We start from the raw sequence: 12,457 nt of genomic DNA on the forward strand, positions 1-12,457 counted from the left end.
AAAAAAAAAAAAAAAAAAAAAAAAAAAAAAAAAGAAAAGAGGATACAAGTGAGTGTTGATGCCTTGGAAGGAGAGCAGAATAAGGCTCAAGAAAGTAAGAGAAGGTAAAAAGATAAGCTGTGCTAGCTGAGGTAGACAAGGTTTAAAAAGAAATGGTTTGGTTTGATAAGTTGGCGGTTGGGTGAGTTTTTTCCTGCTCGTTGGCTTATACATATATATATATATATAATATTTATTATAAGTATATTATGAAAAAAGCAGGCCTTTTTAGATTGTCCTGGTAATTTTGAACTTTTTTTTTTTTTGTTTTAAATCTTAGGATAACTTTCAAGGGGATTTTGAAGTTAAGATGTATAAGAGGGCTGAATTTGAGTTGCCCTTTGTCTGGTATATCTTGATGACTAACCTGTGTTTGTTGACCACCCAAAAAGAAAAGAAATTAGTTAAACTTGTGTTGTTGAGAAATTTATATTTTAATGAAACTGAATTTAGATACATAGTAGCTCTTTCTGATGTTATGCTTATTCGTATGTTTAGCCTCTGTTTTATGCTGTCTAGTCTCACCGAGGCTCTTTGTTTTCTGGTAAAGCCATGTAAAGGAAAATTTTCAATTAAAAATTGGTACTCTTTGTGCTGATTTTACTTCTTGATATTTACTTTCATCAGGCTTTTACTAGGAAACAGAGCAAGCCTGAAGGATTTTTGTGTTCAATTAGTCTCATTATATATGTACACGTGTATTTTCATGCATATTGGCTCTGTGCTGTGATGGTGTTATTTTTCAGTAACTTTCACTGATTATGGTTGTGAGTTAGACTAGAGCCTTGGTGGGTTGTGGACTGGCTCAGGGAGTGTACCTTTACCAATTGTGGAGTTCTCTCATGCTCATATGTTAAGTGGGTCAACTGACACACGTGACTAGCAGAGGAATGACCCTGACCATTGGTAAGAATGATTCTTTTGGGTCAGTCCTCTCTTCTCTGGCTCTGCATCGCTTAGGCAAGTTGACCATGAAACACAGGGTATGGAACCTTGTCTGGTTATCACCATTCCTAAACGTTCAATATATATATATAATTTATTTATTTTTTTACTAATAGCATGCGATAGGAGCGTCATTGTTCGGTTTTAGGTGCTTCAATGTGATTCCTTGGCATGGTCAATAGGTTAATTACATTGCATACATAAAAGTTTAAGGCATCTGTGGTTTTTCTTTTTAGTTCTACCGTTTAGATGCCAACAACATTGTGATGGTTTTTGCCCCAGCCCCACACCAACCCCCCCCCAAAAAAAAAAGAAAAAAGAAAAAAAGAATTTTGTGGATTACATAAAATCGTGAAATTAAGGTCCACGTATAATTCCAAATGAGGTGTGTCCCTTCCAAGGGTTTTGGTCTCGGTCAATTCCGATATTATATTGATACGAATTGGTTGAAACAGGCAGTTTTAGGTGTAATTTCAAAAACTGTTAAATTTTTGGTCCGATACTCCCTATTTTGTATGGTTATCGGTATTGAATTTCAACAATACAGAAATGATATTGTATGGCTGTTCATACGATACCAATACTTAGAACCATAGTCCCTTCTGACTGATTCGATTTAATAGTCCAATAGAAATTGCAATTCAAAGCTTTTGATGGAATGATGCAATTTCCATGATGCCCAAGTTAGTTTACGATGCCGATTGTTAATTGGGGAAATTTGGGCTGTTTGAGCACTTGAAATCAGAGTTGAGCTTAATAGGAACTCTCTCTTTCAAGGAGGCTCGTGAGGATTATCAGTTGATGTCCATCGGTTACATGGGCAGCTATAATAATATTCCTCTCGATTATGAATAAGTCTACGCCCAAGTATCTCAAACGTACTTCTCCCCTTCGTCTCTCCCCCAAGTTCTTAAATCACAGTATTAGTCACAACCGATGTTGATATGTATCGGTTAGAATTCGGATCAAAATGTCACTTTTTGGTATATATATATATATATATATATACTGAATCAATCGATCAGTTTCTGTGCCGTAATAATATCAGGTCTGATTGATATGGATATGTACTGACTTAAAAGCGTGCTTTCCCCACAATCCCTCAGTTTTTTGAGACAAAGATGTCCCATGACGAACACTGTGTGTTCGACAATTGGGGAATGATAGGAACAACATTTCCATTGGATTTAAGGACTCCTAGTTTAAGGCTGCCATTGGTTTTTTCAATTGTTTTGGCCTGGCTTTGATTCTTTTTGTGAAGGGAGCCTGCAAATGGTGTTGCTTATGTTGATTAAGATTTTCAATTGTATTGGGCAGGTATGATGAAGTATGAGTGGCTGTTTTAAGTCTGAATGCTGTTGGTTCTCCGAGTGTGTGATGCAGTCCCAATGTGTGTGTGTGGATGATGAAGATGGGTAAAACTTGTGAGGTTGATGAAGATGGCTTGAAGGGGAAGGGAACTCTAGGTGCTTAAGCTCTGGCTGTGCTCAGGATTGATATATATACCATTACCTATAAACTTGCTTGGAACTGGAGTTTGAGTGATGGGTGAAAAGGAAAATTTTATCATTGGTAGCGGGAGTAAACAGAGAGGTGAGAAGGAGAGAATTTATTGCCTTATTTTCCATTGTTAGAGAAGCTGTTTTCATCTCACTGTAGACATAGTTCTCTTATCAAATTAAGTATATCTTTGTGATGTAATTGTTTGACCGTTTTTTCTTTTGTTACGTTATTGTCATCCACATCGTAGGCACAGTTTTGAGTGGTGGGCGAAAAATAAAAAAATGTTCTTGACTTTTAATTGGTTGGCAAGGGATAAATATTCTTGATGACTGATGATAAGTCGAGAATCGAAAGCCAAGGTAATCGCAATTAAAGAATGGAGTGTATATGCACTAATTGGGAAGAACCAAGAAGCTTAGATATATGGATCAGATTTCCCACTTTTTTTTTTGACTTCTGAGAAATGGGGTCAGTCTTCCCATACGACTGATATATGATTGTAATTTACCATCACGTTTATTTGTTAAAACTCCTGAGACACGAGTGAAGATCAACTGCTTTGATACCAATGACAAATAAACTTTGGGAGAAATCAACCTATAAAATGGCGGTGAGAGAGTTTAAGACCATATCAATCCACATTAAATTCCTTTTGTAATCGATGTTGGATTAACTCTCATATGACTGATATGAAATCTTAACCAAGATGACCCCAATGATCCACAAAGAGACGGAAGAAAGGGGAGAATAAGGAGAGGCTCCTGGTCTCATTGCCGGCTGCCACAGTAAGTGTAGTTGGTAGCCACCATTAAGGTGCTGCTAAATTGCTGGAGTAGTTGGACCTGAACGGAGAGAATAAGAAATGGCATATAAACGATTGGCAAGGAGGAGGAAGGAGGGTCGAAAATACATATCTACCCCTGTTATCTGGAATTTTTACGGTATTATCATCATGGGTAACTGTTATGTGATGTTCTGGAAATCACAATGAACTGTGATACAAATATTTTTTCACTGATTAATTGAGATCAAAGGGACCCAGTTAAAACTTTTTCTTTCTAGATATAAGAGCCGATAAATTGAGTCCTTTGTAATCCCCGACAATAACCGAGAAATTGGCGAGAAACCGGAACCCCGAATGAACTAGCCGTTGAGATCTCGAATTCAAAATGATTGTGAGACCTCGCATTTCTTTCGCTTTGAGTTAAATTTTTATTTTTTCTCTTCTTTATTCATAAAAGTTCATAAGAACCCTAGAAATCAAAGCTCTTGTGAGTTGGGACGCTCCTCTCACCCTCTCTCGTTCTTACTCTTCACCCATTTTCTCACTCTGTTTCGATCTTGTGAACTCCAATTAGTGGGTAGTCTTCCTAAGATATTGCCATTTTTGGTTTGATTGTTCGTGCGTCGTTTAATCCCAAGTTCTTGACACTGGTGGAGGAGAAGTGGAGCAGTTTCAGAGGTTTTTCTTCTCTAAGATTTCTGTGAGTACTTTCTTTCTTAATTCTTGCCCTTTTGATCTTTCAGGTGGAACTTGTTGCTTAAACTGAGTTGAAAAATCAAAATTTTGTTTTCTGAGATTCCTTTTATGATTCAGTTACAGGTAGTTAGTTATTTCAGGTCTCTGTATTTCTTGGTAAGAAGAACGAAAAAATGAAGTTTTTTTTTTTTTACTTTTTTTTTTTTTGCTATCGGTGTACCTCGATTCTTCATCTGAAACGTCCGGATGCTTTCTGAGAAATGTAAGAAAAAAAAAAAAAAAGGTGAATCTATTGTCTCTGCTAAGGTAGCAGTAGCCCTGTCCTGCTTTGTTTACGACTTTACCCAAGGATTCAAAAACAAGATTAAATTTTTGTTATCTTGCTTAACTTTTACTCTTAACGGTTCTTCTAAATTTGGATGATTCATTTCAATCATTTTCCATGAATTTCTTCACTTATGTCTTTAGCACCTTACTCTGGGGTGTCAAGAGAATTGTGTTCTTTAATGATATTAATATAACTTCAGAAGATGAGCATTTAAATGACTAATGTATTCCTTTCGGCCCTTATCTGGAATCTTTCATGCCCAATACAATTTTTTTTTAATTATTATTTTACAATTTTGTGCAGCTAAATGTGAAGTAGTTACCAGTGATTGATATTAGCAGATAAATTATGAAGCCTCACAGCCATTGAAAATTCTTTCATAACTTTCGTTTTTGGAAAGATCAACTTCTCTAGCCTCTCCACAGAGGCCTGGGCTGTTCTCTTATCTGTTCTTCCTTTAAGTCCCTCCATCAAGGTATCTCAGTACTATAAATCAAATCAACCAAGATGACAGTTCGAACTCCAGCTACACCGGCTTCAAAGATTGACAGGACACCAGTTTCTACACCAGGTGGGCCCAAAGCTAAGGAAGAAAAGATTGTTGTAACGGTACGGCTAAGGCCATTAAGCAAACGAGAAGAGTCACTTAAAGATCAAGTAGCATGGGAATGCATTGATGATCATACTATCATATCCAAGCCACCACCTCAGGAGCGATCAGTTGCACCAGCCTCCTATACCTTCGGTATGAATATAAACCATGTCTGCAATTCCCAAATCCTATTTATAGCATAATAGATTTGTTTGTTTTGGTTTCTGTGATTCCTGAAACACTGAAGGAAGATGCTTCTCTTCTGCTAGATAAGGTCTTTGGTCCTGCTTGCTTGACTGAGACAGTCTACGAAGGAGTGAAGAATGTTGCTTTGTCTGCATTGATGGGCATAAATGGTGTGTATATCTAAATATTTGAATGTTAGGCCTTCTGACACTACTATGGTTCATGTTTGTAACAGTTTATTAATTTCCTCCTTTGCAGCAACCATATTTGCTTATGGGCAAACTAGTAGTGGAAAGACTTATACAATGAGAGGAATAACGGAGAAGGCAGTCAATGATATATACGATCACATTTCAAATGTATGCTTGAACTGATTTTTGTTTGTTGTCATTTTTGAATGTCTAAACATCATTTAATCAGTTTCCGAGTAACTGGACTTGCCTATCTAATATATGTTCTTTCTGGACCTCTACAGACTCCAGAGAGAGATTTTGCAATAAAGATTTCTGGACTGGAAATTTATAATGAGAATGTGAGGGACCTGTTAAATCTAGATTCTGGTCGTAATCTTAAGCTTTTGGATGATCCAGAGGTACTCCTTATGCCCAGATATCAATCACCTCAATAAGTTTTCTCTTTTTCATTATGGATTTTATTTTATCTTATTTCTCAGTTGCATTTGTTTTAATCCTCATATATGCATACAGAAAGGAACTGTGGTTGAGAAGTTGGTAGAAGAGACGGCAAATAATGATCAGCACTTGAGACGTTTGATCAGCGTTTGTGAAGGTAAGAAGTGAAACTTTATTACATGTTGTCCAAACTTTGATTAGAGTGGAACCTGTCTCTCTTGATTGATATTGCATGTGTTTGACAGCTCAAAGGCAGGTTGGTGAAACTGCACTAAATGATACCAGCTCAAGATCACACCAGATAATAAGGCTGGTGAGCTTAGTTTGGGATTCAGCTTTGCTCTTGTAATTTGATCTTTCAGTTGTGTGAGGATCATTTCATTTTCATTAATTTCCGTTGTCCATCCAGACGATAGAGAGTACACACCGCGAGAATTCAGGTTGTGTGAAGTCTTTTGTTGCAAGCCTGGTAATAAACTCATCTACTTTGCTTGTACCAGATATCATGAAGATATTTTTCACTTAGTTGATGATAGTTACTATACTTATGCAGAACTTCGTAGATCTTGCTGGAAGTGAAAGAGCTTCACAGACTCATGCAGATGGTGTTAGGCTCAGGGAAGGGTGTCATATCAACCTTAGCTTGATGACTCTCACAACTGTAATCAGAAAGCTCAGGTCGAACTTATAAATGTCTATATCATATGTTGACTAGAGGTTTCATCTAAGTAATCCTCGGCTTTGATTATTTATTTTGGAATCCTGGTCCATAATGCATGAATGCATGTGGTCAACTAGAACCAATGGCATGATTTGTTTCTTGAAATTAGAAATGAGAGTTAGCAATATGATCTGAGTCAATCCCAAAGCTTAGATACTTGCTCTGTATTGATTAGCCAATGCAATATGTCAACTTTTATCCTTACAAAAGAACTTAGGGACTGGTATCTGCAGCAAAAAAAAAAAAAAAAAGAAAGTAAAAAGAAAGGAAAGGAAAGGAAAAGAAAAAAAGGAAAACACAGCTAAGCATTAAACTCATTATTATTTCAATTGAATAGCCATAGAGTTGTTCTAAAAAAAACTATTAAGCCATATGGCAATACCTTGACTTTTACAACTGACACAACACCAAACCTGTAAACCAGCACCTATAGGAGAATGAGGATGAATAAGAAAACCTACTAAAGGAAAGCTAGAACCATGACAGGAATTCAATGTAATCTATTGTGGTCTATCCCCTAGCTTTTATTATATCAAGAGATCAACTCTTAGTAGGAAATCTACTAAGAGTTTTTTTCTTCTTGTCGGGGAGGGGGGTAAGAAATCTACTAAGGGCCTAAGTCTAATTACAAATTTACAATAGAAGTAATAACCAAGGGAATAATTGATTGAAATAATAAACTAATTACAACTCAACATTGTCCACAGTACACTAACACCATAGATTCTCCATCTTTAGAAGCCATAAATAGACATTTCTTCCTCTCCCTTTGGATAATCAACTGTACAGTGCTACCCAGTAGTCCACGAGGATGTTATCTAGTTCTTCGCAAATGAATCGCCACTCTAAATAATAGGAGCATTAAGAATATTTTGGAGAACTCAAGAATAAAGTTCCAACAAATATGTTAGGAGAAGAAGCTGAAGGTAATATCATTTCTTTAGTTTATTACTATGTCATGTTATGTTTACCACTTCTTCTGAGCATGGAAATATGCTGAGGCAATGATTTTCAGCTGGTTGAATTTTATGTTAATGAGTTTCTTGTCTGTAAGTTTTGCTCTGGTTTTTAAAGCTTTTGTTGACATATTCTTGTTTTCCTTTTGATGACAATGGATTATTTCACATTGCAGTGTTGGAAAAAGGAGTGGCCATATACCTTATCGAGATTCAAAGCTCACACGCATATTGCAGCACTCTCTTGGTGGAAATGCGCGTACTGCTATCATCTGTACCTTGAGCCCAGCATTAAGTCATGTGGAGCAATCTCGGAATACTCTCTCCTTTGCTACTCGTGCAAAGGAAGTCACTAATACTGCCCAAGTAAACATGGTAGGTACTGGTTCTCTTTTTCTCTGTCCTAGGACCTTTTGACTGCTTTTAAGACATTTGGAACTCATATTCCATTTAATCAGGTTGTTTCAGAAACAACTGGTGAAACATTTGCAAAAGGAAGTAGCCAGACTTGAGGCAGAGCTTCGCACCCCTGACCCATCCAATGAGAAAGATCTGAAAATTCAGCAGGTATGCTTTGTGACTTCTAGTTTGAAATTTGATTTCAGGACTTATTTTATCCATAATTATTTATTTATTTATTTATTATGGATTATATGTAGATGGAGATGGAAATTGAAGAACTGAGGCGTCAAAGAGATCTTGCTCAAACCCAAGCGGATGAATTGCGTAGGAAAGTGCAGGAACAGCTGGTAAGGATGCTCTCTCTCTCTCTCTCTCTCTCTCTCTCTCTCTCTCATATGAATTTATCTAATTTTATTTGCAAATTGAATTCAGGTTGTGAACCCATTTGAATCACCCCGCCCAGTAGTCAAGTGCCTCACCTTTTCGGGTTCAGTATCACCAAAACTTGATGGAAAGGAGTCTGCTCGTGGTGATAGGACAGGAAACACACTGGGAAGGCAGACCATGAGGCAATCTTCAACTGCTCCCTTCACACTCATGCATGAAATTCGGAAGCTTGAGCAACTCCAGGAGCAGCTTGGAGACGAAGCAAACCGGGCACTGGAAGTACTACAAAAGGAGGTTGCTTGTCACAGATTAGGAAATCAAGATGCGGCAGAGACTATTGCCAAGCTACAAGCTGAAATAAGGGAAATGTGTGCTGTGAGGTCCACAGTAAAACAAGTAGAAGTGGGAGAAGTTGTTGCTGCTAACAAGAGTGTCAGTGCCAACCTCAAGGATGAGATCACCAGGCTTCATTCACAGGGAAGCACCATTGCTAATCTTGAGGAGCAGCTTGAAAATGTTCAGAAGTCTATCGACAAGTTGGTAATGTCTCTCCCAAGTAAAATTCAACAATCCAATAGTGAGGTTACTCCAAGATCCAAGAGTCAGTCAAAGAAGAAGAAAATGCTTCCTTTGGCTGCGAGTAACAGTGCCAATCTACAAAATCTCTTAAGATCTCCATGCTCACCTCGGTCATCATCTCGGAAAGTATTGGAATCTGAGACGGAGAACAAAGCTCCAGAGAACAATAACATCGTATCTAGTGGGATTTTACCCGAACCTGAGAAAGTGACGCCAACAAAGAGTGAAGATGGTGGAGATATATCATCAAGGGAAGGAACCCCCTGCTATCAACGCTCAAGTTCTGTAAACATGAGAAAAATGCAAAAGATGTTCCAGAATGCAGCTGAGGAGAATGTGAGAAGCATAAGGGCATATGTTACAGAGCTTAAAGAACGTGTGGCCAAGCTCCAGTACCAGAAGCAGTTGCTTGTTTGCCAGGTCACTACTTAAGCTACTGTTCTCTGTTACTATTGGTATTCCATTCCCTTAATTAGGACATTTCCTCTAATTCTTTCTTACTATAATATTGCAATTAGGTGTTGGAACTAGAAGCAAATGAAACTGCTGGATACAACATGGAGAATGATGACAACACATCTGAGATACAAGAGCTTCCTGTCTCATGGCATGTCACTTTTCAGGAGCAAAGGAACCAAATTATTGAGTTGTGGGATATATGCCATGTGTCAATCATACGTAGGACGCAATTCTACTTGTTATTCAAGGGTGACCCAGCAGATCAGATTTATTTGGAGGTTGAGCTTCGTCGCTTGACTTGGTTGCAGCAGCACTTCGCAGAGCTCGGGAATGCAAGCCCAGCTCACTTTGGTGATGAGCCAACCATCTCCAAATCGTCAAGGTACAAACACCACCGAAACACCCTCTCACCATTTTACCAGATAATGTCTAGAACAGCTGAATATCTGAATCACCTCATTTTTTCCTGGTTGTGTAGTATCAGAGCATTAAAGCGTGAAAGGGAGTTCCTTGCTAGGAGGGTGATCACACGATTGACTGCAGACGAACGAGATGCCTTGTACATAAAATGGGATGTCCCACTTGATGGAAAGCAGAGGAAGCTACAACTTGTAAATAAGCTATGGGTAGATCCTCATGATGCCAATCATGTAGAAGACAGTGCTGAGTTAGTGGCGAAGCTTGTGGGATTCTGTGAAGGTGGGAAAGTATCAAAAGAGATGTTTGAGCTCAACTTCGTGGTTCCAGCTGACAAGAGACCATGGATTCTAGGATGGAATCCAATCTCAAATCTTTTACACTTCTAGGAGATGTTTGAGATATTTGAGCTCAACTTCATGGTTCCAGCTGACAAGAGACCATGGATTCTGGGATGGGATCCAATCTCAAATCTCTTACAATTGTAGGAGATCTTCATTAGATCTTTCATCATCAACATTGCGAGAGATTCAAAGTAGACAATAACTGTGAAAATTACTGTATTCATTCATTACCTTGTACAAAAGCAGGCGTCTACCATTTGGGCTGGTCGACTTCTGCATATCTTCCCTCCTGTTTTTATCCATGATGGTATTTGATTTTATCCATTATAAAGACTGTGTTTTGTTCTATGATGAGTGCAATAAGTAATGGTTACTTCACAAATTATTTGCCACATGAAGTACTGAACTCTGATTCATTTATATTCTTTGATAGGCAGGTATCTTTTAGATTGTCTTCTTGTCAAGGTTAATTCCTTAACTGTATGGGTTACCTTATAATGGGCACTTTCCGTTGTCTTTTAGCATTGGAAAATTTCTCAAAATGTCCAAGCTTTGCGTGGTTGGGTGGGGTAGGGGGCTGGGGATCACATCTTCAATTCACATGTTCTTGAGATCCAACTAGTCCGCTAAATGGAGAATTTAATTCTAGTGAGAGCCAATTCTAATACCAATGGGGAGGAACCCTGCTCCACCTCTCACCCCTAAAAAAAAGTCAAAAAAGAAAAAGAGTCCTCGCCTTGGTGAGCATGGTGGCTTTTTGTGCATCATTGTTCACCGACTATGTTTGGCAATGTTGGAATTAAATCAATAAAGCAAAATAATACCTCCTCTTGAAAAGAAGCCCAATGGATGTATTTTGGGTCTGGAAAAAAAAAATGAATTCAATGGAAGTATTGAGCACTACAAAGCTCAACTCATTGCCAAAGATATACTCAAATAGAAGGCTTAGACTATAATAAGACATTTCCACCAGGGCTAAACTTGTCATTGGTAGATGTCTTCTTGCCATTGTTATCGTACGTTGTTAGCCACTATATCAAAGTGATGTGCGTAATGCCTTCCTTCACAATGATTTGAAAGAAGAGATGTATATGACTATTCCAACAGGGTTTGCCAAATAGAGTGAAGGGTTTGTCGCTTTAAGCCATAATATGGGCTCAAACAAGACTTTTACAATTGGTTCTCAAGATTATCTAATGTTCATATTGATGCAGGTTTCATGTAGGCTCAGGCTGATTACTCTTTATTCAATTCGAAGTGATATACCTCTTTTACTGTAGTTCTCCTTTATGTGGATGATATCATTATCATTGGCCATGACTCTACATCAATCTCTATACTTAAAAAAAAATTTTGCACTCAAGATTTCATATAGAAAACTTTGGGTCACCTAAAATGTTTTCTTGAGATTGAGATTGGTCTTCCAAAACAAGGATTTTTCTCTTTCAATGCATATATGCCTTAGATAATTTCTGACACCAACTATCTTGCATGATGATTGATCCTATGTTCCCTCATTGGAAGGCTCTAAACTCCTCTCAGGCATACTCGGAGGGCATCCATGGACTTTCCCATTGAACAAAATTTGAAACTTTAACCAGATATTGGGTCACTCTCTCTTTACCAATGTATCTTTAAATCATATTGTGATACCCAAGAATACGGAAAGTATCGAACTAGAAGATCAGTGAGGCATTGCTACAAAAAAATATGACGACAAATATCACGGGATTTGGGAGATCTTCATTGGCAAACAATATTATATGTCCCTTTCTAGGCATTGATATTCTTATCTCCTTCTTAGGTCCTCTCACTTTACATGTTTAATATGATTCTTATATCATTTACTAGAATACTTTTTCCTAGAACTAACCCCATCAAGAAGCAATTCCCGCCACTATTCAGATTCAAACAAAAGTTTTCGATTTTTGAATTTTGACTTTTAGCCAGTAACAGTCAACCAATTCTAATGTATAACATTCCAAAAATTCTTTATAAAAATAAATTTTCTAAGTCAAATTGATAAGGGAAATTACATAAACTTTGAATAATTTTTACATTTTCTATCTCCTATCTTATTTAGGAGCCACATTATACAATCACTTTGTACTGTGATAATCAAACCACAGTCCACATCAAATCCAATCCTCTACTCTATGAAAGGACAACATATTGAGATCGATTGTCATCTCATTTGTGAAAAAAAAAATGACATCATAATGATAAGCCTACATCCCTTCTCATCTACAAATTATTGACATATTCACCAAGCCTTTAAGCTGAGACCTTACCATAGTCTTATCAACAAACTGATTTCATAGAATGCATTCTCAAGGAGAGTAGACTCCTACCAAAAAAATAAGGGAGAGATAGACCCACACTAACTCATTTGAAATTTGAATTTGATTTCATTGTTGTAACCATTTCTGATTTACAGTTGGAAAAGTAAGTCAATTAATTATTCTAATCTCCAAATTTTAAACAAAC

General features: G+C 37.4%; 2 protein-coding genes across 4 annotated transcripts in view; both read left to right on the plus strand.

The window, feature by feature from the left end:
• Positions 1–2,685, plus strand: part of LOC122078300 — a 15,615-nt gene extending 12,930 nt beyond the window's left edge. For all 3 annotated transcript variants that reach the window (XM_042644240.1, XM_042644245.1, XM_042644233.1), the window contains exon 7: positions 2,302–2,685. In XM_042644240.1, coding sequence (XP_042500174.1) covers positions 2,302–2,330 — 29 coding nt within the window. In that variant the 3' untranslated portion in view covers positions 2,331–2,685. The remainder of the gene's footprint in view (positions 1–2,301) is intronic.
• A 996-nt stretch (positions 2,686–3,681) lies between these two features.
• LOC122082181 (kinesin-like protein NACK1) lies at positions 3,682–10,352 on the plus strand. The gene is made up of 15 exons (XM_042649661.1): positions 3,682–3,971; positions 4,599–5,040; positions 5,157–5,243; positions 5,332–5,432; positions 5,549–5,665; positions 5,781–5,862; positions 5,951–6,018; positions 6,115–6,174; positions 6,259–6,383; positions 7,559–7,761; positions 7,843–7,949; positions 8,042–8,131; positions 8,217–9,170; positions 9,269–9,591; positions 9,688–10,352. Exons 2-15 carry the CDS (start codon positions 4,803–4,805, stop codon positions 10,013–10,015), a joined length of 2,883 nt encoding a protein of 960 aa, XP_042505595.1. The 5' UTR covers positions 3,682–3,971; positions 4,599–4,802; the 3' UTR covers positions 10,016–10,352.
• Positions 10,353–12,457: the final 2,105 nt, after the last annotated feature.

Source organism: Macadamia integrifolia, chromosome 1 (genome assembly GCF_013358625.1).
Source record: "Macadamia integrifolia cultivar HAES 741 chromosome 1, SCU_Mint_v3, whole genome shotgun sequence".
Classification (NCBI taxonomy): domain Eukaryota; kingdom Viridiplantae; phylum Streptophyta; class Magnoliopsida; order Proteales; family Proteaceae; genus Macadamia; species Macadamia integrifolia.